The following is a 27,513-nucleotide window of genomic DNA, read 5'->3' as shown; positions in this document are numbered from 1 at the left end:
TATTTTGACCTATTTTTGCTGCTTTAAAGATCTATATTGTCACTAGATATGTCGTTTTTAGGTTTAGGCTTTGAAAAGTGATTTGACCAAAGACATTTTGTGCAGAAATCGAATAGAATGACTGTTATTGTTGGTGCAATAATACTTAAAACCTAATACTTTGACTCAGATGCCACATTAACTTTAATGTGGTTAGAAATGTTCCGCAGCTGTTCCTAAAGCGCACTTCTGAAGGGTTCTGGGATTAAAACTTTGCGGGGGGGAGTCACCGGGCCCACTTCCGGGTCTGCTGCTCCCTTCCCGCGCCGCCTTTCATCTGCAGGTGTGTCTGTTTACCTGCTGGCTCGCGCCCAGGCGGGAAACGCTTTCTGGGGAGAGTCTGGGGTCTCACGTCCGCCAGTTCGCTCAGGGCGGACTGTACCACTGCGCGCTCCGAACGGAGGGGGGACCCGAAAACACGGGCGGCGCAGTTTTTATCCCCTTTCACTGTCACAGAAAGCATTTAATCTCAGTCGTGTTTATTCAAAACGACAGTTTAAGACTCTCAATGCGTGTGAATTAAAATCAACCAACATGTTTGTATTTCTCTGTAATTCAGGGCCACATAAGTTCCCGGCGCCCCTGAAAAGTGGGCGGCTCCATCGTGCTTTTTGATTGACCGCTGCACGGCTGTTGTGGTTTTTTTCTTTTTTTTTTTCCTCCACTGTTCAGATTTTGTTCCTCCTGCTGGAGAAAGGACAAAAACACACACTGGAGGGACGGAGAGCAAGAAGACACCGCGGATCATCATCAAGGCGGAGGAGGAAAGTGAAATAACGGGAGCTACCGCAGAGACCGGCTGGGAAACGAGAGCAACAAGAAATTACCCGAGTGGAAAAAGCGACTTGACGTTTATTTTTTATAAGAAGTCCCCAGAAAATATATTTCTCGTCGTTTCCTTCGTCTGCTGAATAAAAGGTGAGTTTATATTTTCCATCTTTTAAAATTCTTATCATTATTGTTGCATGAACAGAGGGGGTTGTGGATATAAGTAGCCTGTGCTGCCTGTGTCATTGTTCATTGATCAGCAGACAAAAAATAGAAAATACTTGTGCAAACGTGCTGGAGTTCTGCTCAGGATCCAGAACCTGCAGAGATGCAACGTGGATGCTGGTTTTTCTTCATGCAGACCGTGTCAGAGTGGACCCCTCTGCAACACAACGCGCTCCCTGCAGAGAGGGGCTTTACTCCTATTAAACACATACATGCAAAAGCACAAATGCATGGATTTCTGAGCGCCCTGCATGTGGGCTTGACAGGCGGAGAGAGAGAGAGAGAGAGAGAGAGAGAGTGCGCGTTATTGACGCGCACATGTGGCAGAGCCAGCGGGTCTTTTGTTGCTCTCCCCTCCTCCTCCCCCCTCCCTGTAATAACCCGAGCCAGGCATGACAGCTCAATGGCATGGATCAGCCTCTGCTGCACACCCAATATAGGCCACTGCTGGCCGTGGATGCGCTGGAAACCTGATCCTGGACCCCCCCTCAGTCTGCATCCCCGCTCTGTTCTTTGTGCTGTTTTTACAGTCAGCTTCTCCCTTCAGGCCCTTCCAGTGTGTGTGTGTGTGTGTGTGTGTGTGTGTGTGTGTTTTATATTTCCGCCATTGTAAGGCTGCGTTTTAGGGGAGTGGGATGGAGGTTGGAGTGGGGGTTGTTGCTCTCAGGACAGCCAGAGGAGGCTGATCTGTGTCAATGTCAAACAGAGGTGTGTCCCCCGTGTGGATGGGGCTTCATCTGGTTCGGATGGAATTTAATAAAAAGAAGGAAGAAAATACAACAGTGTGCTGAAAAAAAAAATGGTTTCATAAGAGTCTGCTGTTGTCTGAGGAGGGGAAATGTTTTGCTTCAGTGTGTCGTGCCAAATCCAAGGACACGCACACACACACACACACACACACACACACACACACACACACACACACACACACACACACTCAGGTCTCCGGCGAGCGACACGCACGGTGGCGCGCAGCCTCTGTGAGTCATGCCGCATTTGGAGGCTCGCGCCCCGCCGCTCTCCCAGTGAAGTGGAGCCCCTGCTGATAGGGAGGCGCGCACGTCTGAGTCCGAGTCCCGAGTCCTGTGCGCTGTGCGTGCGCACGTGCACGCGCCCAGACACATTCTCCTCTCAAGCAGAGACATCGCTGTTCATCGGCGGAGACTGAGGAATTCAGCTGAAAGCATCAGCAGGAGGTGGTGTTAGCAGCAGCCTCACACCGGACAGCCAGCCAGCCAGCCATCCAACCATCACTCCATCCATCCTTCCATCCATCCATCCATCCATCCATCCATCCACCACGTCATCCTTTCAGGGTCACTAGACATGGAGCCAATTCCAGTATTGGACATTCATTCATTCATTTTCTGCCGCTGCTCCCTTTCGGGGTCGCGGGTGGCTGGAGCCGATCCCAGCTGCTGTGGGCGAAGGCGGGGTACACCCTGGACAGGTCGCCAGTCTGTCGCAGGGCTGACATGTAGAGACAGACAACCATTCACTCACGCATTCATACCTAGGGGCAATTTAGGGTGACCAATTAACCTACCATGCATGTTTTTGGACCGTGGGAGGAAGCCGGAGTACCCGGAGGGAACCCACGCACACACAGGGAGAACATGCAAACTCCACACAGAAAGGCCCCGAGCCCCGGCCGGTATTTGAACCCAGGACCTTCTTGCTGTGAGGCAAGAGCGCTAACCACCACGCCACCGTGCAGCCGTAACGCTTCCCTCTGATGAAACCATGTTGAATTCTGAGTTTCGGGAGTGTGGCGAGGACGATTCTGCTCAAATACACACACGTTTCCCAGTTCCTTCGGTTCTTCTGAGATGAAATGACAACCAGAACCAACTCTCGGATAATCAGATCATCGTGGAGTCCAGTGAAGACGGTGCGGTTATGTAATCGAACGCTCATGCATGGTCAGAGCCGTCACATTAGCAGGATTCACGCCTTCTGTCCCATCTTTATCGGTCGGCGCTGACGCTGTCCCCGCAGCAGCTGCAGCACCTCGTTGGGGTTTTGGACTAATCGGAAGAAGCAAGGCTTTCCCTGCCTTCATAGAACAGCCTGCACCGAGTAATCATGCAATAAAATACATAGAATGACTGTAAACACTCTCATTCAGGGGTTTCTCTGGTTAACCTGGTGTGATTGCGGTTTCATCGTTTGTCCTCAGCTCTGCTTTGTGCATCAGTTGATTCAACAAACTGTGAATCAGTGTCGTCCGCAAAAGCCTCAGCTGAACGCTTTAAACGCATCCTGGCGTTAACCCGTTCCAGGTGATTCGGTGTTCATGGTGACTGATTAATGTCGGGCTGTCAAAACATTAGATTTTTTAGACAGAGAATTAGGGCTGGCAGTCAGCTCAGAGGTGGTTCTGAGTGTCATGTCTAATGAATTTAGCTTTTTTCTTTTTATTTCAAAATAAAAAAAACTTCTGTTGAAGTTAAATCTCTCCGGTGTTTCACATCACTTGTTTTCTGTTCTTTCCCGTTTGGATCAGGCTGATGGTTCTGTTACTGACTCTGTTTCCTCCTCTCAGTCCTGGTTCCTTCACCGCTGTGACGGTTTGTTTAGGATGGAGTTTTGAAGTAGACCAGCGGCTCCACTCGACACTTTAATGTGAAAACTGCATTTGATGCAGACGTCGCATTAAGTCGGTCTTCATGACGCTGTTTTGAAAAAGGAAATTCTTGATGTTCATTTGATTCCCAGTAAGAAATGTGAGAAATGTTTTATATTATTGGCTGAGAATGACCCTGTAATGCAAACGAACACAACTTTGGACATGAAATCGAAAAATCGTGATCATCCCATGGAAATCTTGCGATTAATCGCAATGAAAACGTTGATAACCCTAGTTTGGAGCGATCACAGTCGTTGTCTTACAGCAGTCTGGACTGTAACCTGGTCGGGTCGTTCAGCTGATTGGACGCAGAGGAAGTGATCCATCAGGAGCGGTTTGCGTGGAACTGGCGTTTCAGACCAGTGGAACCAGTCTGGACTGGCCTCATGAGGTCCGATCAGCTGAAACACTTCAGTACCAGCTGTGATCGGCCCAGTGAGTCACCACGCCACCAGTCCTCAGTCTGCTGCTTATTCAGGTGATGTTCTACATCCCTGAGCAAAGCCACTTCTGAGTAGCAGCTCAGTATTTCAACCATTTGCACCATAAACACAAAATCTGTGCAAGTGGCAACGTTGACCATAATATTAAAGTGTTTCTCTTTTTAAGGAAATATTCAAATGCAGGAACCCATCTATCCCATTCAGATCTGATGTTCAGAATCTCAATCCGTCACTTTTCAACAGGTCTGCTTCGCATTAAAATGAGAAAAGATTTTATTACCGACTTTAAAAGTCAGAAAACAGGAAAAGAAGCAAATTCTCTGCACAAAAACGTAAAAATGTTCACTAATGAATCCCTGCTCCCTGGATTAATTTGTTCCTTTCAGGTAAAAAGAAAGAAATGAGATGATTTAGTGACGTTTAGGTAAAAATGCTGAGTTGGCGGTGGAGCAGCAGGATCCTCCGGTCCTGGTCCTCCTCTCTGGGAAACACGGCGCTGCTTCACATCACGTCTTCAGAGACGGTTTGCTGACTGCCCGTCTTTCTTTCCCCCCGTGTCGTCGTGTCGGACACATCTGTCAGCCCAGAATAAACCGCTCAGCTGGACCGGGCGCCGCCGCCGCCGCCGCCGCCTCTCCCGGCGCTCCGGCGTTTGTGTTCTGGCCAGACTAATAATCCCAGCAGATAAACTTGTTGACATCATTAAACTGCGGCAGACGGGATTCAGTATGGCTGAATCACACACACACACACACGCACACACACACACACACACAACCAGAGGATGCTGGTGTTTTCAGTGAAACAGGCGCTCCTCTGTTCTCCGGCGCTTCATTGTCCGTGCGCCGCTGAACTCGGGGGGCCTATCGACTCTCGCGGCCTCATTACGGTCGAGCCGCGCCGCCGTCGGACGTTGCGGCCGCTCGGCCCGATCGCCGCTGACGGTTTGACCTTTGGGTCGGCGGCCGGAGTCAGTCTGAACGTCGCGCTTTGTTCGCGGCGAGCGTTCTGGTGGAAGGAAAAGCTGCCGGCAACAAAACGCAGCGAGGGAACGAAATCAAGTAGATGATCCTGGACGTTAAGCACGACCTGCACACACACACACACACACACACACACACACACACACACACACTTCCAGAGCCACCGGTGGAAGCTCTCCCGGCACTGGGCCTGTTTGCTCTGGCCGTGTTAACATTTACTCCAGCGCTGTTTGCCAATCCATCAGAGGCTGCAGGGAGCGACCGTACAGTGGAGGGAACACCAGGTTTATTCCTGGCCGTCACTTCAGGAGGGAAACGCTGCAAGGAGTTGTTTAACCCAATTTAATTTTCAGTTCGTTTACATTGTTTTCAGTTTACAGACTGAAACTTTTCCAACACTGATATCGGTAAAAATCAGAAGTTCTGATGTCAGAATTGGTCAAAACTTTCGGTGCATCCCTGCATTGGATTTATGACAGAAAAATAAAGTTGCACTACGAGAAAGTGAGCTGTTAGCAAAATATTTGACTCTATGGCCCCGTTTTGAAGTGAACCGTTGGTCATGTCGGGAGTCTCTGACAGTGGGCCTTATGAAAAACCAAAACTACCTCAACGTTTTCAAAACCAAGAGCCGGATTGGTTTGTAAACAGGTTGAAAACTGGGCCGCATAACGGAGTCCAGCATTGCTCCGGAGGTCGAATCAGGTCCTGGAATATCAGGAACGTAGACACTGTTGTCATCTGAATGTCTCAAGAATAGCTTCGGTCGACAGCTGCTGCCGCTGAGCCGAGCGGTGGCTCAACATGAGGGTCACCGTACTGCTGGACAGTAAGCCACCACCACCGGCGGCGGCGGCGGCCTGGACTCTGATGGTGTTTGAGAGCCGCTCTGCAGGTACGCCACGTATAACAGAGTTCTGGTGTTCTGATACACTCTGTAGAGCGGTACAGTGTTTTTAAAAACACTCTGGAATTAAGTGGAATCATTCGGCTTTAAGTCCGGCGGCTCCTCTTTTGTCCCCCTCTTCTCTCGCCGCTGAAGGCAAACAAAGCCGCCGCAGGCTGGCGAGCACGGCGGAGCACTCGGGAGCTACGAAAACAAACATCTCATTGAGGAGCGGCGCCCGGCGGCCCGGCGTGAAGACCGGACAGATACTTGTTACGCATCCAGGAACTACTTACGCCGGGGTGCCGGGCCCTGATGGTCTGACTCAGTGAACTGCAAATACACACACACACACACACACACACACACACACACACAGCAGGTGTGTTCATGCTTAAAACGTGGCGAACTCCTCCAGAGAGTGTGTTTTCTCTTGATTTAAAAAAATAAAAGCCCACCTGTGATTGCTATTTATCACTTAAATTAAGGTTATCCTGCAAATTGCCTATAAACTAAAGTAAAACATCGAATCCAGATGTATTTACAGTATTTAAAGAAAATCAAGTACTGAGCGTCTGTGTGCATCAGCATCAACGCCTCGTGTTTGTTCACGCCGACAGAGTCATTGACGACTCTCTATTGGCGGCGAATCCGGCTCGGCGTCTCGGACCGAGCAAACATGACTCACCGGAGTCGAAAATGCGAAAACAAACAGTGAGATTTGTGCTCACGGGCGACTGAAGAGGAACCATTTGGACGTCGCTCAAAGCAGCCGGAACGTTTCTCCCACTCAAAACTACGTGTTTGTGTTTTTTAGCGGTGTTTTCATAATGGCTCTCCAGACCGGCCGGCTTGTGTCGCAGCATTTTTAATAGATTTTTAAGCAAAATCTCTCTCTGGACATGGAGAAAATGTTCCTGAACGACTCTTTTAAATCTTAAGAATTGTTACAAGGTCTGAGATTTAAGCACATGAAGGCGGCAGAAGGCTGGATGTGGTAGAAGTCAGGATCGTCCTGTTGGACGGCGTGCAGCAGCTCCCTGCTACGTTATACTTTTAGATATATAAAAAAAAAACCTCTTGACCACATTTCCGTGCACGCTGTTGCCAATCGTAGTGTCTCAGATGTTGGAGTGTGTAAACGCGGATGTGTGTGTGGGTTTTTTTCCGAGCTGTGTAGGCGCTCGGGAGCAGATCTGCTCCTGCATCTGGGTCACAGCGTATGGATCCTGCTCTGTGTAGGTGTGTGTGAGATTACAGCGGTCTGCATATGGAAGCATGTAGGCCAGCATGTACGTGCTGTACGAGTGGGAGTGTGTGTGTGTGTGTGTGTGTGCGTGCACAGGGACAGCTCAGTCCTCTGCTCCATGGCTCAAGGCCAGACGCAGATAGGGCATCAAGCACAATGCTCCGTCTGTTCCACGAGGCCAAGCAGACCCTCAGCGTAGGCCTGTAGGAAAAGATCTTATTGACGTTTTATTTTCTGGCAGATATTACAGTTTCCTGTTTGGTTCACGACATTTCTTCACATCAAGCTTCAGTGCAGTATTCACCGTGAACGGTCGGATTTAAAACATGACAGGAAATTACATCATGCACTACAAAACATTTGGTGGTTTTTACTCTGATGCAGGGATCAATACTGAAAAGAAGGAATTGTTCCGAACGTCTCTTTAGTACAGAGGAACCTCATGCGCTTCCTCGACCAAGAGCGCCATGTTTGACTGTCTTCCTTTAAAAAAGTATTGTAAAACAGATTGTGTTAAGTTAATAAAGGATAAATGAGTATTAATAAGGCATGTTTGGTCATTGTGGTGGTATCCAGATATTAATATCGACATCCAAATTTTCACCACTCTGTCATTCCACTGTCGCCCCTCTGTCGTCCCTCTGTCGTCCCTCTGTCGCCCCTCTATCGGCCCTCTGTCGCCCCCTCTGTCAACCCCCCGTCGCCCCTCTGTCAGCCCTCTGTAGCCCCTTCAGTCTCATCTCTGTTACCCCTCTGTCGCCCCTCTATCGGCCCTCTATCGCCCCCACTGTCGCCCCTTTGTCGTCCCTCTATCGCCCCCTCTGTCGCTCCTCTGTCGCCCCCTCTGTCGGCCTTCTGTAGCCCCGTCTGTCGCTGCCTCTGTCGGCCCTCTGTCGGCCCTCTGTCACCCCCTCTATCGGCCCTCTATCGCCCCCTCTGTCACCCCCTCTGTCGCCCCTCTATCGCCCCCTCTGTTGCCGCTCTGTCGGCGCTCTATCGCCCCCTCTGTTGCCCCTCTGTTCCCCCTCTGTCGGCCCTCTATTGCCTACTCTGTCGCCCCTCTGTCATCCCCCTGTCGCCCCTTTTGTCATCCCCTCTATCGCCCTCTCTGTCACCCCTCTGTAGCCCCCTCTGTCTCCCTTCTGTCGCCCCCTCTGTCGTCCCTCTATCGCCCCCTCTGTTGGCCCTCTATCGCCTCCCCTGTCGCCCCTCTGTCGGCCCTCTATTGCCTCCCCTGTCGCCCCTCTGTCGGCCCTCTGTTGCCCCCTCTGTTGGCCCTCTGTCGCCCCCCCGTCGCCCCTCTGTCGTCCCTCTTTCGCCCCCTCTGCCGTCCCTCTGTCGCCCCCCTATCGCCCCCTCTGTCGCCCCTCTGTCGCCCCCCTATCGCCCCCTCTGTCGCCCCTCTGCCGTCCCTCTGCCGTCCCTCTGTCTCCCCTCTGTCTCCCCTCTGTCTCCCCTCTGTCGCCCCTCTGTCGTCCCTCTGCCGTCCCTCTGCCGTCCCTCTGTCTCCCCTCTGTCTCCCCTCTGTCTCCCCTCTGTCTCCCCTCTGTCGCCCCTCTGTCGTCCCTCTGTCTCCCCTCTGTCTCCCCCTGCCGTCCCTCTGTCTCCCCTCTGTCTCCCCTCTGTCGCCGCTCTGTCGGCCCTCTATCGCCCCCTCTGTTGCCCCTCTGTCACCCCCTCTGTTCCCCCTCTGTCGGCCCTCTATTGCCTACTCTGTCGTCCCTCTGTCGTCCCTCTGTCGCCCCTCTGTTGCCCCCATGTTGCCCCTCTATTGCCCCCTCTGCCGTCCCTCTGTCGCCCCTCTGTTGTCCCCCCGTTGCCCCTCTGTCTCCCCTCTGTCGCCCCTCTGTTGCCCCCATGTTGCCCCTCTATTGCCCCCTCTGTCGCCCCTCTGTTGTCCCCCCGTTGCCCCTCTGTCTCCCCTCTGTCGCCCCTCTGTTGCCCCCATGTTGCCCCTCTATTGCCCCCTCTGTCGCCCCTCTGTCGTCCCCCCGTTGCCCCTCTGTTGCCCCCTCTGTCGCCCTCCTCTCACTACGGGACTTTCTGTGTCCGCTGATGGAGCTGCCGCTCCTCCTCTCACTATCCACGCTATGGACCCACCACTGGAATTCAGCTACCAACCACCTGGAAATGGCCACTGGGACAGTCTGTAACTCCTGTTTCTCTCTGGGTTTAAACCCCCTGTAACCCCACTGTGGTGTTGCTGAGGACTCCAGACCCCCGTGTGTTTGTGCTGAGTCAGCACGCCGTCGTCTGGACTGTCTGACTGATTAGCGTAGCTGGCAGGTGGACCGGGTCAGTCAGGAGCTGCGAACATGACGGTGCTGTCTGGAACCGCAAATTCAATCAGCAAACGATAAATCGCCCAGCCCCGCTTCAGCACCCTATTTACAGACGAAGCCTCGCTGTAAACTCATTCATTCTGCTCAGGCTGGCCGTGTCGACGCAGAGTGTGTGTGTCCACTGATCGCTTCGTGCCTTTCCAGCTGATTGTGGCGAGCTGCAGATTTTATTGCACATTCAGTCCGGTGCTGCTGTCAGCGCCTCAGAACGCTTGTGTTGCATAAGGGTGCATGTGTGTCAATAAATCTGCTGGTGGAGGAAGGCCCGGCTGAGCAGGGATGAAAATAAAACCCGCGAACCCCAGCACATAAATGAGCTGGAAAACACGGCTGATTTATACATGTTGATTTTCCAGAGGCTGTTTACAGATGTGTCTCGTAACTCCGATCATCAATTCCACATCAGATTGTTTCCCTCTGCTGTAAAACCTGTGCTGACCGGCTTCTGTAACGGGGAGGGAGAATATATTTCACGTCACGCTTCAGCCTGTTGCACCTGGATGTCAGAAACATTATTTATTCATACATATTTAGTTTATCTGCCCCATCAAGCATAAACACAGCGATCCTTTCTTAAAGCATTCGTGTTTAGATGCAGCATTAGTTTCCTCCCGTAACGGCGTTGGGAGGACCAATGAGATGTGAGCGTTCATGGATCTCTACATGTCTGTAATCATGTCTGTTGGCCTTTGACCCGAACTCGCAACGATTTCACCTCGAGTCTCTCCGCCGTCTGCCCGATTCATCCCGCCTCTGACTGTCGGCCGTATAAATGACTGATCTCAGCGAGACGAACCGCCGTCTGCTGTACAGTCGCTTCATTACGGGAGGTAATTACCGGCGAGCTCCGCGCTTCACTCTGATGTTTCCTCACAGCTATTGAGCCCGCCGGCGGAGAGTCATCAGCTGGCTGCCGTTACACAGCCCCAGAGGGGCGGGAGCTCAATGGAGGAACAAGGAAAACACCGGAAAACTGCAAGAATGAGTGTGAAGTAACAGAAACTGAAACAGAAGCGTCGAAGTTCCCACGTTTTTTTCGTACATTTCCATTTAGTTTAAGTCTTCCCCCAATTTGCAATACCAAGATGGCCGCCATTTTTCAAAAGAGTGACCAAATAAAAAAAATAAGTTCTTGTTGCAATAATCTCAGTCGGTGTTTGCATGCTTTGTACGCTTGGAGGCATGAGGGGCCACCAGTTTACCGCCTCGCACCGCTCAGGGCGACCGGCGTTTCCCAGAGAGCACCAGGACTCAGAGATGTGCCAGCGGCGTCCTGCGCCCTTCACGCCTGGGAGAAGTTTGGTCCAGGGCAGTGATGAGGGTGTTGATGGTCTGGACCATTGATCATTTTGATGATATCTGGTCCTCAATCCAGTCCACTTGGTCATGAAGAGTTTCCACTTCAGTGTTTCTTTCAGTGAGTTCTAGAACGTGTTGTTTTGGTGCTGCCCTTGTGCCTTTGGGCAGTGTAGTTAGCCCGATGTTAGCTTCCCTGCTCAGTGTGTAGCTCCAGTCACCGGTGTGTGTTTCTGATGAGTCCTCCCGGCTGGAGTCGGCAGGACTATCGCTTGTTGCCAGGTCTGCTGGACGGATCCCAGCGAGGGAGCCGTAAACCAGCGAGAGGAGACTGTGTGGAGACGAGGCCCGGCAGCGGCCGCCATGGAGACTCTGGTCCCAGCCAAAGCTGCTCTTACAGACTCCTCCGTCCCCCTCGTCTCCCAGCAGGACGCTCTGACTGCTGGCTCCGTCCGTCTCCAGTCACTCAGCGGCTCCGCCCCCGTCCTGCTCCTCGCCGTCAGGACTCCACCTCCACGGAGACGTCCCGCCGCTCCGGGACTGGAGGACGAGGACAGTCTCTGTTGCTGCTGTTCAAATGTATTGACGCATTGGACAGCACAGCTGTGAACAGCTGTCTGGACGTCACGCGCCGCCGTACCCAGGTGTGACGGCGGCGGCGGCGGCGAAGCGCGGCAGACTGAACGTGATTTGCTCCGGGAAAGCTGAGAGTGTGTGTGTCCTTCACACCTGGGTCTCCTGTGTGTGTGTGTGTGTGTGTGTCAGCAGGGTGATAAATGTGTGTGGTTGAATCTTCTCACAGTGAAAGCTGCGAAACGTCTTTTGACATTTTTGAAGAAAAGAGGATGAACCGCGTCACTGAGCGCTCAGGGCGCCAGGAAGACGCTCTGAAGCCTGGAGGGATGCTGGGAGATCCTCCACCCTGAGCCGTGGCTCCTCCCGTCAGAGCCAGCCTGCCAGGCGGAGTCAGAAGAAAGACCTGACCTTTCCGGGCCCCGCCCCCCCCCCCGCCGAGGTCCCTCACAGGAAATGGTGGTTTTGAAATGTCAGGCGGTCCGCGGAGGTTTCAGAGCAGCGTGTGACCTTAAATCATCCCGTCCCCGAATATCACCGCCGCCGCAGCTGCTCGTGACCCCCAAATGCCACCGGCTCACCCTTCTGACCCTTGACCCTTCGGCTTACACTCCCCATACCAGCGATCCTAATGCTCACCGCCATGCTTTCCACTTCCGGGGACGTGTGTGTGTGTGTGTGTGTGTGTGTGTGTGTGTGTGTGTGTGTGTGTCCTCGCGCCACAACCTGGCTGTTTTAGTGGTGAAAGTGTGTTTTTAGCGTCTCCTTGCATGTTGGCTCCGGCAAGCGTAGAAAATGAACTCGCTGTGAATCTTTTTTTCTCCGTGTTGTTTCTCAACGCATTCAGCTTTTAGAGGAACAGAACTCGTCATATCAGGCTTCCAGCGTACGCCACGCAACACTTGTTGGACAAAAAAATGGCGCCAGTTACGTCATTGTCGTACCTCTCGACTGGGCGGCTCTGGTTCCGCCATAATTCCTTATTCTTCCTTGCGGGCTGTGAACGGCGAGTGACTCTGCTGCCCCTGCTTCCTGTAGTGAACTAATGTTTGCAGCCCTAAATATTACAGCTGTTTAAAAAAATATTTGATATTTTGTCGACTTCTATAGTAAAAAAATCAACTCTGGATTTGTTTGTTGTGCATTGTTTTGGTTTTGTTGGGGAAATGCCCGTTGCTCGTGTTTTCAGCAGTTGACGCCATCATTTAGTTTAGGGTTTACCCAACACCGTCTGCCCAGTGGGAGGTTTGCATGTTCTTCCTGTGTCCGTTTGAGTTTTCTCTCACCATATAAACACAATCCTTTAACACATGTCACAGATTAAACCATGCGTTGATCATCTGGTACCGCTCTGCAACGACAGCTTAACAAGTTTTACTTTGAAAGCGTACATTTACATTTCTGTTAGTTTGCACTAACTTTTATTTTGAAAAACGCTTCACTTCCATCACTGCCTCGTTCCTTCACTTAACTCCTTCACTTTTTATTCCATGCATCGTTCATCCCTTGGCAAGGCGTTTTTATGCTGTTCAGCCCGAAATCAGGTTCCTTAAAACCGGTCCGTGGTGCAGAAGCGGTTCTGAAGAACCGTTCAAAGAACCGTCACCGTTTAGCGGCGGCTGTCAGTCTCCGTCCCTGCTGCGGAGTGTGTTCTCCCGTGGATCGATCTGGGTTCTTCATGCTCCAAACGGTTCTTATGTAACTTAAAGCAGGTGTTCTGGAGCCGCGGCCGACGCCTTTAGTGACCATATCGAGCAGCGACTCCTGCGGCCGGATATTTCTGGCTCCGCTCCCGACGGGTTCTGACGTTACAGCGTTCAAGTACCGCTGATGTTCGGCCCTGCTCCGGCTCTGGTTCCAGTTCTGAGCCCCTCATGGACGCACAGAGCTTCCATCGCCGGGGGGGTCGAGTGCTGCAGCGCTGTGACGGGATGACAGTGTGCTGGCTGGGAGGGTGACGGGGTGAAGCCAGTGTGACGGAGCAGGGGGTGGAGGAGGGTGGAGGAGGGGGGGTGACGGGGAGAACTGACACAGACACACTGTGACATGTTGTATTGAGGCGACTCGCCGGCGGCATCAAACCCACGAAATGCCGTCACTCATCAACACGCTGAAAGAACGGCTCAGATTAATGTGGAGGAGGCAATTATCCCCCACCCCCACCCCTCCACCCCCACCCCTCCACCCCCACCCCCACCCCTACACCCCTACCTCCACCCCCCATCCCCTAAAACCTGTTCGCCTTCAACAGACGGACCGAGCAACTGTTGTCCGACAGCTGAGACGTGGAAGCTGAGTATGAAATGTGAAGCGAGGCGTGCTTCGCCCTCCTCCGCCCTCCACCTCCGCCCGAGCCACCCCCCCCCCCCCCCCGCGCCTCCCTCGCCACGTAAATCAGCCGTGTTCCTTCGCCTCCGCTGCCCTCCGTCTCGCTCGGCGGCGGCAGACGGCGCCTCCTGTGCAGTTCAGCCGTTATTACACGCTCCGAAACACGCCGGCCGGCCGGCCTGGTGGGTGGAGGTGAAGGAGGTGATGGAGGAGGAGCCATTAAACCGCCGCCGCCGCAGGAGGCTCTATAGGAGAGAGAGTAGATTAAACACAACGCCTGATGCTCGGTTTGCTCAGGTTCTGCCCTCCTGTCTGGTTTCAGCTGCTCCCATCATGCTTTGCTGAAGAGCGTTGTCATGACGGCCCTGAGCTGCTTCCTCACGTCTGTTTTGTAAATTTAATCTTGTTTCAGCCGCTTCAGGACTTTAAAAGCAGTAATTAGAAGTTTGAGGCGTGATGTGGAAGGAAATCCTCTGATTGATGGATTCATGTTTTATTTATTTTTTGCGGTTGCAGTGTAAAACAGTGTCCTGAGCAGTGGTCTGCAGCCACAGCACTCAGGATTAATGTGACCTTTGACCTCTCCATCCTTCCAGGATGAAGCCTCAGCAGCTCGACTGCATCACCAGGCTGGTTCTTATGGAGATCAACAGGATCTTTATTGTGAAAATGACGATAGAAATGAGAAAAACTCCCAAAATCACAATAAAATAACAGCTCAATTATTTTTCTTTGAATCTTTTAATCAGCAGGAGAGTCACTGTCTGTGAGGCGTTCAAGGACGGCTGGGTCATCAGAGGATTCTGTGACTTTGGAGAGGCGTTCATGGCCTCAGACTGTCTAGTGGGGAACTAATGCAAGGCTGAGCAACAACGGGGAGTTTTTTAATGACAAATATAATCGTGTTAATGATTTTGATTTAAATGAAGAGAGAATAAAGCGCTGTAACCGAATTGAGACGAGGCGAATCAAACTTTAAGAAATTCACTGATCAGTGAAATGATGTTTAAAAAAAAAACGCAGATTGAGGATGCAAAGAAAACTTTAAAGGTCATGTTTGAATAAGAAAAATCCACAGTTTTCAATTAATAATTGAGAAAAGAAATATTACACATTTAGTTTGACACGTTTCCTGAAAATCCTAAAAAAAAAAAAAAAAAAAAATTATACTTTTCAATCTTCAATATTCAAATGTGTGTCTTTCTCCAGCCGTCTGCAGCAGCTGGAGACCCACATGAAGGTTTATTTTCCTGTAAAATCAGCCGCTGTCTGTCAGACTGTGGACGTTTGTCTGAACGTCAGGGAGAAACTTCCAGAAGGAACAAGCTGTTCTCCTCCCTTTAGAGCTGCTAGGAGGTTTTTTTTCCTTTCCTCTCCCCCTCTGTCCCAAAGCCTCAAACCTGCTTTATTTTCCTCCTTGTTTCACATGAAGCCAGAGGACTGCAGGGAGGATTACAGTTCAGACCGAGGATCTGTCCTGAAGCACCTTTCAACTGGACCGCTTCACAGAACCATGAAATCAGACTGGACCAGTGTGTTCTCGTGTTTTTGGGCTGGAAAACTTGTTTTTTTAACAAAAGAAATCGATTTTAAAATTGAAAAACAACAAATCCCAGTACTGATGTGCCTCTGTTTCCCCCCCCCACCCCTACAGTATGATTTGTAGTTGACGGCTCTTGGTTTAGTATTGGCGCTGGGAGGAATGGAGGCTGAGGGGGAGGAGCCAGCGGCGGCGGCGGCGGCGGCGAGCGTTTTCCTGCCTGCTTCAGTGACTAATCGTTTCTGTTTGTGACCCGGAGAGACCCGGGTTCCCCCGGGGGGAGGAGGAGGAGGGGGCGGGGCCAGCGCTTCATTTGCTGATGAGTGCGCACGTGCACGCGGACGTGCACGCAGACACACACACACACACAGTGAGCGGCCATGTGAGTCTGCAGATGGAGCAGAGTCATGAGGTTATGAGAGCACGAAGCGTGCACGCTCTCGTGCACGCCCCCGTGGCAGAAGGTCCCGTATTTCAGCTTTAAAATGTCAGACTGAGCGTAACTCCGTCAGACAGTCGCCCGCTCGCCGCCGTTCACCGCTCTCATTCCATTTATTCTGACGCCCTCCACTGGGACGGTTTTAATGAATAAAACATGGATTTACTCTAAACCTGCTGGCTTACCTGTAAAGACAGTTGTCCTCACATACTGAACAGGGGCCTTGCTCTGTTTTGTGAATGGCGGCAGCGGCGTGGGCGCCACCGAACACAAATATAGCCGGAGTGGGAGGAAAATGGCGAGAAACCCTCTGGGAGCGGGAGGAAGCAGCAGCTCAGGTTAGCTCATAGCACAGAGAACAGCTGGTGAAAGGAAACAGCTTTAATACCCCTCAGTCTTCACCTACTGCATTTAGCCGTTCCTGTGCTTTTATTTTGACAGGCCAGCTTACAACACTGTACTCTCTGTAAAGCCAGGTCCATCCTTCCTCCTTCAGATACGTGTCTTCTCTGTATGGTTGAACCTAATTTTGTAATTCCGTTGCCTTTTATGAGCGAATGAAGACATGAGTCGGCCGTTCAGAGTAGTTTTTGGTACTATTGTGTGTTTATGGGGTAATAAATGTTCTTTTGTTGCTGGCTGCAGACGATAAGTCGCTATCGGATGCTAGCATGCCGACGGTGCTGAATGCAGGAGTTGAAGTCGTAGATCTGAGGCTGAGGAGAAAAACCTCCTTCTTAACCAGGAGCCTCCAGATGAACAGTTTTCACTCCAGCAAGTGAAATCTGCATCTTATTTTGAAAAATGGAGCCGCACTTCCTAGTCACTTGCTTTGTTGACCTGGAAAATCCCGTCCTCTTCCAGTCACTCAGTCACAGCGATGCAGAACCTGTCAGAACCGAAAAAAGTACTGATTTCAGAACCCATCCCTGAACTCAGGCTCACCTGGATAATGAGTTAGCTAGTACTAATTAGCCATGGCTTACTTCAGCACACAGAGTGAAGCAGCTCTGATAAATAAACTAATTGGGCCCTTTTTTGTTTTTTCGTGAGGCACTTGAACGCAGCATTCTGCTCATCTAGACTAAACAAAAGCAATCCAGGGCCTCTGGAGTGAAGTGAGGCTCTGCACTCAGTCATCCCTCTTCCCCCCCTCCCCCAGGTGCAGGTCGTTTCCCCCGCTGTGGCGTTTGCTCACCTGTCCGCCGCCGCTCCTCAGACGCCGCCTTGCTCCTCTAATCTAGCAGGACGCCCTTCAGCCCTCTGCTGCTCTCCGCTGATTGCTAATTAACTTCCACAGGGGTCCCAGAGGGGACCGGCTCCATCCAGTGCTTAATCACTAGGGTGTGTGTGTGTGTGTGTGTGTGTGTGTGTGTGTGTGTGTGTGTGTGTGTGTGTGTGTGTGTGTGTGTGTGTGTGTGTGTGTCGGGCTGTGAACTTCACCGTCTCCCCCTCCCCGTGCAGGAGGCGACGCCATGACCACGGAGATGCAGGAGATCGCCATCACGGAGGAGAAGCCGCTGCTGACGGGTCAGGCCGACTCCACCAAGGTCAGAGCCGGCGCCGCGTGATGTGCACGACAACGTGCACAACGTGTGCCACCCCCACATGAAGAACCCCCCCCCCCCCCCCCCCCCCCCCCCCCCCCCCCACCCCCACTTAAGAATGCATGCTGGCTACAGATATCTATAAGTACGGGTGTGCGCGTGTGCACGCCCCCAGAGACCTGCTGCTCCCTCCAGGCACATGTGCATGAAAGTGTGTGTTATCAGCACGTCGTGCATGGCTGAGCGCGTGTGTACGCGTGCACGAGTGTGGCCGACTCATGTCTGCCTGGCTGACGTCAAATGCCTCCAGAGAGAGAGAGAGAGAGAGAGAGAGAGAGAGAGAGAGAGAGAGGCTCCTCTGCTGTTTGCCGCTGCACAGCTCTCTGCCTCACTGCTGACACCTGGTGGCCAAACACTGAAACGCAGCACCAAACAACCCCACACATCTGCAGTCACATCTGGAAGTTCTGATCTATAATAATAATAATAATAATAATACATTTTATTTCATTGCACCTTTGACAACACACAAGGACACTTTACACAAGATTAAAATCAAATTACAAATAAATAAAACAACACGGAGAAAGACAGCGTAGCACAGCAAGAAGAGAGAGCTCCCGGGTGATCGGCAGATGAAACGGGAGGGGTTGGGTCTGGATTTGAACTGAGGAAGAGAGTCAGAGTGGAGGAGCAGAGCGCCCGAAAGCTCTGCTCTCCATGGAGCTGAGGAGGGAGGAGGCACTGAGAGGTGGAGAGAGGAGGAGGACCTGAGAGAACGAGAGGGGGGGCAACGTGTAGGAGATCAGACAGATGGTGGGGGGGGCAAGATTGTTGATGGCTTTAAATGTAAACAGAAGTATTTTGAAGATGATCCGGAATTTGACCGGGAGCCAGTGGAGCCGCTGGAGGACGGGTGATGTGAGAGGAAGGGGTTTTGGTGACGATGGAGCTGCTGAGTTCTGGACCCGCTGGAGCTGATGGAGGGATCTGTGGGGGACGACAAAGAGGAGGGAGCTGCGGGAGGTGGCGAGGTGTGGACCAGGATGGCAGTGGTGTGAGGGGCGAGAGAGGGGCGAGAGAGGAGTGAGAGAGGAGTGAGAGAGGGACGAGAGAGGGACGAGAGAGGGGTGAGAGAGGGGTGAGAGAGGGGTGAGAGAGGGGTGAGAGAGGGACGAGAGAGGGGTGAGAGAGGGACGAGAGAGGGGTGAGAGAGGGACGAGAGAGGGGCGAGAGAGGGGTGAGAGAGGAGTGAGAGAGGAGTGAGAGAGGGACGAGAGAGGGGTGAGAGAGGGGCGAGAGAGGGACGAGAGAGGGACGAGAGAGGGGCGAGAGAGGGGCGAGAGAGGGACGAGAGAGGGGCGAGAGAGGGACGAGAGAGGGGCGAGAGAGGGGCGAGAGAGGGGCGAGAGAGGGACGAGAGAGGGGTGAGAGAGGGACGAGAGAGGGGCGAGAGAGGAGTGAGAGAGGGGCGAGAGAGGGGTGAGAGAGGGACGAGAGAGGGGCGAGAGAGGGGCGAGAGAGGGGCGAGAGAGGGACGAGAGAGGGGTGAGAGAGGGACGAGAGAGGGGCGAGAGAGGAGTGAGAGAGGGGCGAGAGAGGGGTGAGAGAGGGACGAGAGAGGGACGAGAGAGGGGTGAGAGAGGGGCGAGAGGGGAGCGAGAGAGGGACGAGAGAGGGGTGAGAGAGGGGCGAGAGAGGGACGAGAGAGGGGCAAGAGGGGTGAGAGAGGGACGAGAGAGGGGTGAGAGAGGGACGAGAGAGGAGCGAGAGAGGGGTGAGAGAGGAGCGAGAGAGGGGTGAGAGAGGAGCGAGAGAGGGGTGAGAGAGGGGTGAGAGAGGAGTGAGAGAGGGGCGGAGGCGGTTTATATTGCGTGGGTGGAAGTGAGCAGACCGAGTGATGTTATTAATGTGGGAGTGGAAGGAAAGTCAGCTGTGGAGGATGATAATATATATCTTATCTAATATATATTTACACAAATTTCAACAATTTCAGGACTTTGTTTGGGAGGTGCATAGACGTCGGTGTGCACATACCCTCCTCCTCCTCCTCCTCCTCCTCTTCCTCCTCCTCTTCCTCCCACGCTGCTCATTCCTCTGAGAGCCCGTCGTCCCAGTAATTCATTAGCGGGGGGGTAAATGGATCCATAAGTGCCTCTGACGAATCAGCCATTTGACACCTGTTGGCATGATTCCTCTCCATAATACCCAGAACCACCTGCTCCAGGCGCTCCGTCCTGCCTGTGTGGGCGCTAATGATCAGAGAGACCGAGAACCTGGAGGATGAGGAATGAAAAATCATTTTGTGCACTTCGAAAGTTTCTCTCTTAAGAGGAACGGGCCTACCTGAGACTTTATGGAGTCGTCTGGAAGCTGGAGTTTCTGAATCCGAGTGTTTTATGGCGGTTTTCTGTTTTTTTAAATGAAGTTGATATTTATTTCAGTAAACTGTATTTACAGCCTGTGTGACAGGTCTGCTGCCGCTGTTAACAGCTGTGTGTGTGTGTGTGTGTGTGTGTGTGTGTGTGTGTGTGTGTGTGTCTCTGTCAGGATGCTGAGCTGGCTGCCAGGATCCTGCTGGACCAGGGACAGGTCAGGACGGCCTCGGGTCTCTGCTTCAGGGTGTATTTAGACACATGTGGACATGTGGACTGACAGAAAGACGCTCCCTCCGTCTCTGATCCTCAGTGATGTTTGTCTGAAGCAGTTTGAAGATTTGACTGTTTATCTGAACCGGGTTTCTTCCTGGTTCTCATCGTTTTCTGTCAACTTTGTTCACAATATTAAAATGAATGATTCTGGGTTTTTTAACTACGTATATTTTCTCTGCAATGACTTATGAAGTTTCTGCAGTACTTCAGTGAAGGAGAGATGTAATCAGAGTATTATTGTCACTGGTTTGCACAGCATAGCTTTTCTACCACGACTCCTCTGGTTATTTTTATAGAATGTGAAAACGTACTCTTTAGTGGCATTTCTCACCTTTTTTTTTAAATGTATATTTTAAATACATTTTCATGTTTATTTTCCTCTTTTATTTACATTTTTATTGTTTTCTAATTTTTTTAAAATATTGACATTGTTTTTCTTAATATTTAATTTAAAGTGTTTTATTTATATTTAAAAAAAATGTTAAATATTAAATATTTTCTCAATATTTCTTTTTAAGAGTTGTTTATTTTTATGTATTTAATATTTTAATATTTTACATATTTTAATAATATATATTTGAAATTCTGCTTTTAATTATTATTTTTAATTTTGATTAGTGCTGTCAATCGATTAAAAAAATGTAACTAATTAATCACACTTCTGACCACAGTTAATCACAATTAATCGTACAATTTGTGAATTTGTTACCAACACAGAAAATCCCCAGAATATAAATGGCCACAAGAGGATATTTGTAACATTTTTAAGCTTCAAATGAAGAATTTAATCCTCATAATGCAAAAACAATGTCCCATAATGCACCAGTACTGCACAGGAATGGAAAAATGTCCCATAATGCACCTGTACAGAAAAAATGTCCCATAATGCACCTGTGCTGCACAGGGATGAAACAACGTCTTAATGACAGTAAAACGAGCTTTGTCTCCCGGCCAATTGCTAACCTTAATTCTGTGATTAATCGTGATTAAAAAAATGTAATCTTTTACAGCCCTCCATGAATTAATCGTGATTAATGTGATTAAAATTGACAGCACTGATTTTAATTTTTTTTTCTTAATATTTCATTTGAAATGATTTTTAATTGTATTTAAAATTTACTGTATTGTTTGTTCTTAGTTGCGTCTCAGGAAATCCACATGCTCGTGTTTTCTTCTTTTAGCACTGGCAGGATTTGAACCCTGGCTTTAGAGAGTTGCTGATTTTTATTTTATTTTTATTTTGTAATCATAGTGAGTCGGTAGTTTCCTGCTCTGCAGACTCGGAGTGTGTGAGTGTGTGTGTGTGTGTGTGTGTGTGTGTGTGTGTGTCTCACGGTGTGTTTCCCGCTGCAGGAGCACAGTGTGGAGACGCCGCACGGCGTCCTGCACGTGACCCTGCACGGCACCCGGACCACCCGCCGGCCCGCCATCCTCACCTTCCACGACGTGGGCCTGGACAGTGAGTGTCCCGCGTCCCCCTCCGTCAGTCCCCCGTCCCTCTGCCCCCCCCCCCGCTCACTTGTGTGTCTCCTCCAGGTAAGAGCTGCTTCTCCACGCTCTTCAAGTTCGAGGAGATGCAGGAGATCGTCAAGAACTTCACCCTGATCCACATCGACGCCCCGGGGCAGGAGGAGGGCGCCGCCCCGTACCCCGCCGGGTACGCCCCCCCCCCCCCCCCCCCCCCCCCCCGCCGCCGCTCCGGTTCCTCCTCAACACACTCGCTCCTCTGCAGGCTTCAGCCTAATCTGCTCCAAAGACACTTAAGTTTCCCGTCACATGGTGCAGCTTTAGACCCAATCCTTCACTTTCTCTCCCTCCGCCTCGCTCCGGCCCGCTCCCTCCTTTTATCTCCTCCTTCGTCACAGGAGCGACTCAGGGAGGATTTATGCTGCATTCACACCGAACGCGTCCCGGGCGTCGTCGACGCCTGGGACGCCTCGAAGCTGACGCTTGTGACGCTTTAAACACGACGCTTGACACCGGGTGGTCACAAAGCTCGCGACGCTCTTGATGCACGTCAGTTAATTGGCGCGCAGGAGGCTGATTTCTGTTTCCAGCTATGGCGGATCGCATCAGGAGAGCGGCTTGGCTTTATTTGTTAAATAAAGCTAGACCGCGTCGTCGTCGGAAAAGTCGCTATTGGCTGGTCTGCTCCTCTCTGCTCTGACTGCAGCGGGGAGCGCTGCTGAGACTGACCGCTTGTGAGCGCTTTGGGACGGGGGAGGGGCTCACGCAGCACCCACTGCTCATTGACGACAGCAACGACACGTCCTGTCACGTCTCCAGAGCACCAGAGAAGGTCGCTATATTTGTCGCTAGTTGCTTTTGACAAATAAACGTCGCCAAGAGGCTTTGGAAAGTCGCCAGATTTAGCGAGAAAGTCGTCAAGTTAGCAACACTGGCTGGCCCGCATCGGTGCTCGGATCACTCGTAGTGACGTAGCACCGGAGGGATCGTCTCTGATTGGTTGACGCTCAGCGGCAGCGCGTCGAAAGTTCAGTTTTCCCAACTCTCAAAAAGCGACGCTCACGACGCTCCTGACGCCGGGGACGAGCGTCGTGGGCGTCGACGCTCGAAACGCTGGAAAAGCGACGCTCATGACGCTCCTGATGCGCCGCCCCGCCGCCCGCCGCTCCACGACGCTCGTCCACCATCGACTTTGCATAGAAAAGCGACGCTCACGACGCCCGCGACGCTTTCGGTGTGAACGTAGCATTAGTCTCCGGCTTTGTCTCCAGACTCCTGCTGCTGGCTCCACGTCGACCGTCCTCTTTCATTCTCCTTTATGTTGAATATCAGTCAAAACCTTCATATCGCTGCTTTAGCAACAGGAATACTGGGACAGTAAACGTCTGTCTGAATGTATATTGATCACGTTTATTCTCACATTCTGACTTTATTCTCAGAAACCATGGATTATTTATGTGTTTTGTTTCTGCTGCAGTTATCAGTATCCCTCCATGGAGACCATCGCAGAGATGATCCCGGCCGTCCTGCAGTTCTTCAAGTGAGCAAAGCCACACTTCAGACACACACACACACACACACACACACACACACACACACACACTGAAGATTAGGAATCTGGGTTTTTCTGCTCCTCATATCTGTAGAAAAAGTGTGAAACAGTTGAATCTGTCTCCTCCATCAGCCTGCAGTGTTAGGCTGACCTGTGTGTGTGCGTGTGCGTGTGCGTGCGCGCGTGTGTGTTCTCGTCTCAGTTTCCGGACCGTGATCGGCGTCGGGGTGGGAGCAGGAGCCTACATCCTGTCCAAGTTCACGGTGAGGCTCCAGGAGTCGCCACTTCCTGTTTTCTCTTCTTCATGTCAGACCGTGACCTCTGGTCCTGGTTTGACCTCCGGTCCTGGTTTGACCTCTGGTCCTGGGTTGACCTCTCGGTCCCCCCTCCTCTCTCTCTCTCTCTCTGTCTGCAGCTCGCCAACCCAGACGCAGTGGAAGGTCTGGTCCTGGTCAACATCGACACCAACGCCCGGGGCTGGATGGACTGGGCGGCTCAGAAGGTAGGTCCTCCCGGTCCCGGTCCCGGTCCCGGTCCCGGTCCCGGTCCCGGTCCCGGTCCCGGTCCTGGTCCTGGACGGTGCGTCTCTGATTGATGGACCTGGTCTGTTGTCTGGTCGCCCTGCAGCTCAGCTCAGTGACTCACTCCCTGACGGAGCAGATCCTGTCTCACCTCTTCAGCCAGGTACGGAACGCTCGCCGCCGCCGCCGCCGCTCGGTGACCCGATCCCCGGTCCTGAGCCCTGCTTTCCCCCCCGCAGGAGGAGCTGTCGTCGAACACAGACCTGGTCCAGAGCCACAGAGAGCGCATCACCAAGGCCGCCAACCTGGCCAACATCGAGCTGCTGTGGAAGACCTACAACAGGTGATCCGCCGCCGCCGCCGCCGGGACGGAACGCGCCAAACCTCAGATTAACTGGGTTCTTTCTCCTCCTGCAGCCGCAGAGACCTGAACATCGACCGCAACAGCACCTTCAAGTGAGTACCCCCCTAAACCCCCCCTCCCCCGCCCCCCGTCTGTCTCTGAGGCCCGCCGTCCTCTAACGAGCCGTCCTCTGTCCCGCCGTGGACGGCAGGTGTCCGGTGATGCTGGTGGTCGGCGACCAGGCTCCGTACGAAGACGCCGCGGTGAGTCTGGCTTCAGAGCAGAGCGCTGATCGGCCGGCGGGTTGACCTCTGACCCGCTGACTGTCCCACTGTGACCTGCAGGTGGAGTGCAACAGCAAGCTGGACCCCACCACCACCTCCTTCCTGAAGGTGGGTGTGTCCTGTGTGTGTGTGTGAGTCTCTGTCTTCGCTGCCTTGCTCACTGTCCTCTGTCCCGTGGCAGATGGCCGACGCCGGAGGCCTCCCCCAGCTCACCCAGGTAGCATCACCCGCCGCTCACATCAGGCCAGACTGACAGCACTGCAGGAGAGGAGCTCACTGAAGGCCGAGAATCATGGGAGATTGATGACATCATCCAAAATGGCTGCCTCCTTGAATCTCCCATGATTCTCGGCTCCTATTTTGTGTTGAAGGTTGAATCTTATGTTTTGCAGCGTCTTCACCTGAAACCACATCGAATGTTCAACTGTTGACCTATTGTTATTATTATTATTATTATTATTATTATTATTATTATTATTATTATTATCATTATTATCATTATTATTATTGTTATTGTTGTTGTTGTTATTATTATTATTGCAAAATTGAATGTAGGAAACAGACACTTGAAGGCAGTGGAGTTCAGATCAGACTGGGAACATTTCTTGATTTCTTAAAAATTTCTGATTTGGGAAATTTGACTTTTTCTTAATTAATTTTGGGTGCTGGAATAATAATAATAATAATAATAATTTGAAAAAATCATTCAGGAGTTCAGATTTCTTTCACAAACCTGCCAGAAACTGTTTTATTCTGAAGTTTGATCTTTATTATTTAGTACTTAATGTTTTTCCCTTCCAGCCGGCGAAGCTGACGGAGGCGTTCAAGTACTTCATCCAGGGGATGGGCTACAGTAAGTCTCGCCCCCGCCTGCCGCCGCTCCGCGGCTGCGGTGCAGTCGGTCCTGACCGCTCTTCTCTCCACAGTGGCGTCCTCCTGCATGACCCGCCTGTCCCGCTCCCGCACCACCTCCCTGTCCTCCTCCTACTCCATGGACGGGTCGCGCTCTCGCTCCCGCACCCTGTCGCAGGGCTCGCAGGGGGGCCAGATGCCCCCCAGCCCCTCCCAGACCATGGAGGTGTCCTGCTGAAGCAGCGGCGGCCGCGGAGAGAGAGAGAGAGAGAGAGGGAGAGAGAGGGAGAGAGCGGAGGAGGCGGACAGATCGGGAAGACGCAGACGGACGGGTTTCAGCATTTCTCACTAAACTCCTCCCATCATTCCCCCGGGGAGAGGTGCATTCTGGGAAACACGGTCCTCCCTCCCTCCCTCCCCCGCCCTGCCATCAGAGCCCTTTAACTTAGCGAGGCGACACCTTAACCAGTAGTCCGAGTCCTCAGAGCGGCCGATAGGAAAAAAAAACACTTTGTCTTCATTACACAGCGACTGTAACGGTAGTCTAGACGAGGAGATACTTCCTCCACTGTGTGTCCACCGCGTCCTGAGCTAGTCTCTGCCGTGTTCCGTCACTGCTCTCTGGAATCGGCGTTGACCTGTCGGAGCGAGGAGCCACGCCGCCGCTGATTGGTCGAGCCGTTCAGGCGCCAGCAGCCAATGAGAGCCATTCTAGTGACGACTTTCTCCTTACCGGGTTGTTTCTGTCTTCCATTTGCCCCATTTATATCTCTCTCTATATATATATATGTGTGTGTGTGTGTGTGTGTGGGTTTTAATTTTTTTTTTAAATGGAAGGAGATGGGCTGGAGGTGAGGGTTTTTTTTGTTTTTTGTTTTCCTCTGTACTGTTTGGGAGTTTGCATGCCTGGAAGAAAAACTATCTTTCTTTTATATTTTTAGCTAATGAGTTGCATGGATCCGAGTGTGAGTGTTTTGCGCGGGACTGGTTGGACTGAAGGTGAGCCTGGGAGAGCCCGAAGCTGAACCCACGCTCTCCGAACTCGTGCTTCCACAGTCGCACTGCGTATCTTCCCCTCCGCCGGCGGCGGCGGGGGCGGAGGGGGCTTTTCAGGGCGGAGGCGTAGCCAGACGCCACGCCCCGCCCCGCCCCGCCCCGCGCACGGATACCTCCTCACCTCCCAGGTAGCATTCTGGGTGTTTCTGTGCCCTGAAGCCAACACACACTCCTCCATCGTCCGTTAAACCAGCCGCCGGGTCCAGAGAGTGAAGACGTGTGACGCAGGTGTGTGTGTGTGTGTGTGTGTGTGTGTGTGTGTGTGAGTGTGAGTGAGAGAGTGTGTGTGAGAGTGGGCTTGAGTATTGTAAGCAAAAATAAAGCAACAAAAAGTAAGAAAAGACCAACAAACCCCCCCATGTGACTTAACCTAATGTAAACTGACAATGAAGCAGCTCTGTCACTGCCGCCAAACTGAAGGAGGGATGAGGATCTTCCTCCTCCTCCTCCTCCTCCTCCTCCTCCTCCTCCTCCTCTACTGTAAACACATCAAACCAGTCGGTTAAATCGGCCAATAAGGCCGGGATAATTACCAAAACTAGTCTGCCATGAGAAATACTGAGTCAGTTAAAGGCGAAATAAGTAACGGTGACACCTAGTGGGTCAAATCAGAACTGCAGTCTAAATGAAAAGAATAAAACCTGTCTTCCTCGGTTTACTTCAGTCGTTGGCCTTGTTTGAAAGACGGGAGGCTTCGTGGGTTTGGACGAAACTCTTTGTTTACCTTCCTCCAGACCTGCAGACATACGATTGGCTGTGGAACCAGGAAGTAGTGCGGTCTAGCCCCGCCCACGGAGGACACAGTCCCCTCCACACCCATCGTCCCACTTATTGCGCCTTTAATCTGAAATCACCGCAAAGTTCTATTTCAGCACAGATTAATGCAAAGCTTCCCACTGCCCTGTCACGCGTTAACGGCGCCATGTTCGAGCCCAGCCGCCACTGCTCTCAGTGGGTTTTTGCCAAATCTTCTCTTCTGACGCCTGTTTTGAGATTCTTTTGTCCCAATAAAGCGACGTCCATTCAGGTGCTGCTCAAGGCCAGCCTCCTCCACAAACCACTTTAAAGGGAACTAAACGGACTCTCCACATTTATTGTCTTTCTCTTGGAGGAATTCTCTTCCAAACTCCAGTTTCCTTGTGTTGCTGAGTCACTCCTCTCCACAGGAACTGCAGGTGCATCTTGGGAGTTTCCAGCAGGGCTGTGTGGTTGTAAATGCTCGTCCATTTTGTCTTCTCATTTTAATTTTGTCTCATGTATGCCCCCCTCCACTCTTTTCTGTTTTCTTTTCGTTGGTTTTAATCTCTGTGAAGTGTTAGTTTACCGTCCACCAGATAGTTAACCGTGTGCTCTAGTTCTCGTGTAACTTTTTTAGCATTAGCGCTTGTAAAGGAGAATAATATAATTAACAATTAAAAAAAAAAAAGCAATGAGAATACAATCAGATCTTACTTGTGTGTCTAATTTCTCTGTGTAACACGATGAAACATGGTTTGAAAA

The 27,513-nt window shown here is 51.7% G+C and overlaps 1 protein-coding gene across 1 annotated transcript; it reads left to right on the top strand.

Moving 5' to 3' along the window:
• The first annotated feature begins 758 nt into the window (after positions 1-758).
• On the top strand, positions 759-27,513 carry ndrg2 (NDRG family member 2). Its single transcript, XM_030119319.1, has 16 exons — positions 759-957; positions 17,205-17,290; positions 19,838-19,879; positions 21,292-21,397; positions 21,475-21,595; positions 22,883-22,945; positions 23,160-23,220; positions 23,373-23,459; positions 23,585-23,641; positions 23,718-23,821; positions 23,896-23,934; positions 24,033-24,084; positions 24,166-24,213; positions 24,287-24,322; positions 24,907-24,958; positions 25,032-27,513. Exons 2-16 carry the CDS (start codon positions 17,216-17,218, stop codon positions 25,193-25,195), a joined length of 1,107 nt encoding a protein of 368 aa, XP_029975179.1. The 5' UTR covers positions 759-957; positions 17,205-17,215; the 3' UTR covers positions 25,196-27,513.

Source organism: Salarias fasciatus, chromosome 3 (assembly GCF_902148845.1).
Source record: "Salarias fasciatus chromosome 3, fSalaFa1.1, whole genome shotgun sequence".
Lineage (NCBI taxonomy): Eukaryota > Metazoa > Chordata > Actinopteri > Blenniiformes > Blenniidae > Salarias > Salarias fasciatus.
This window is presented reverse-complemented; position numbering and strand designations above follow the sequence as displayed.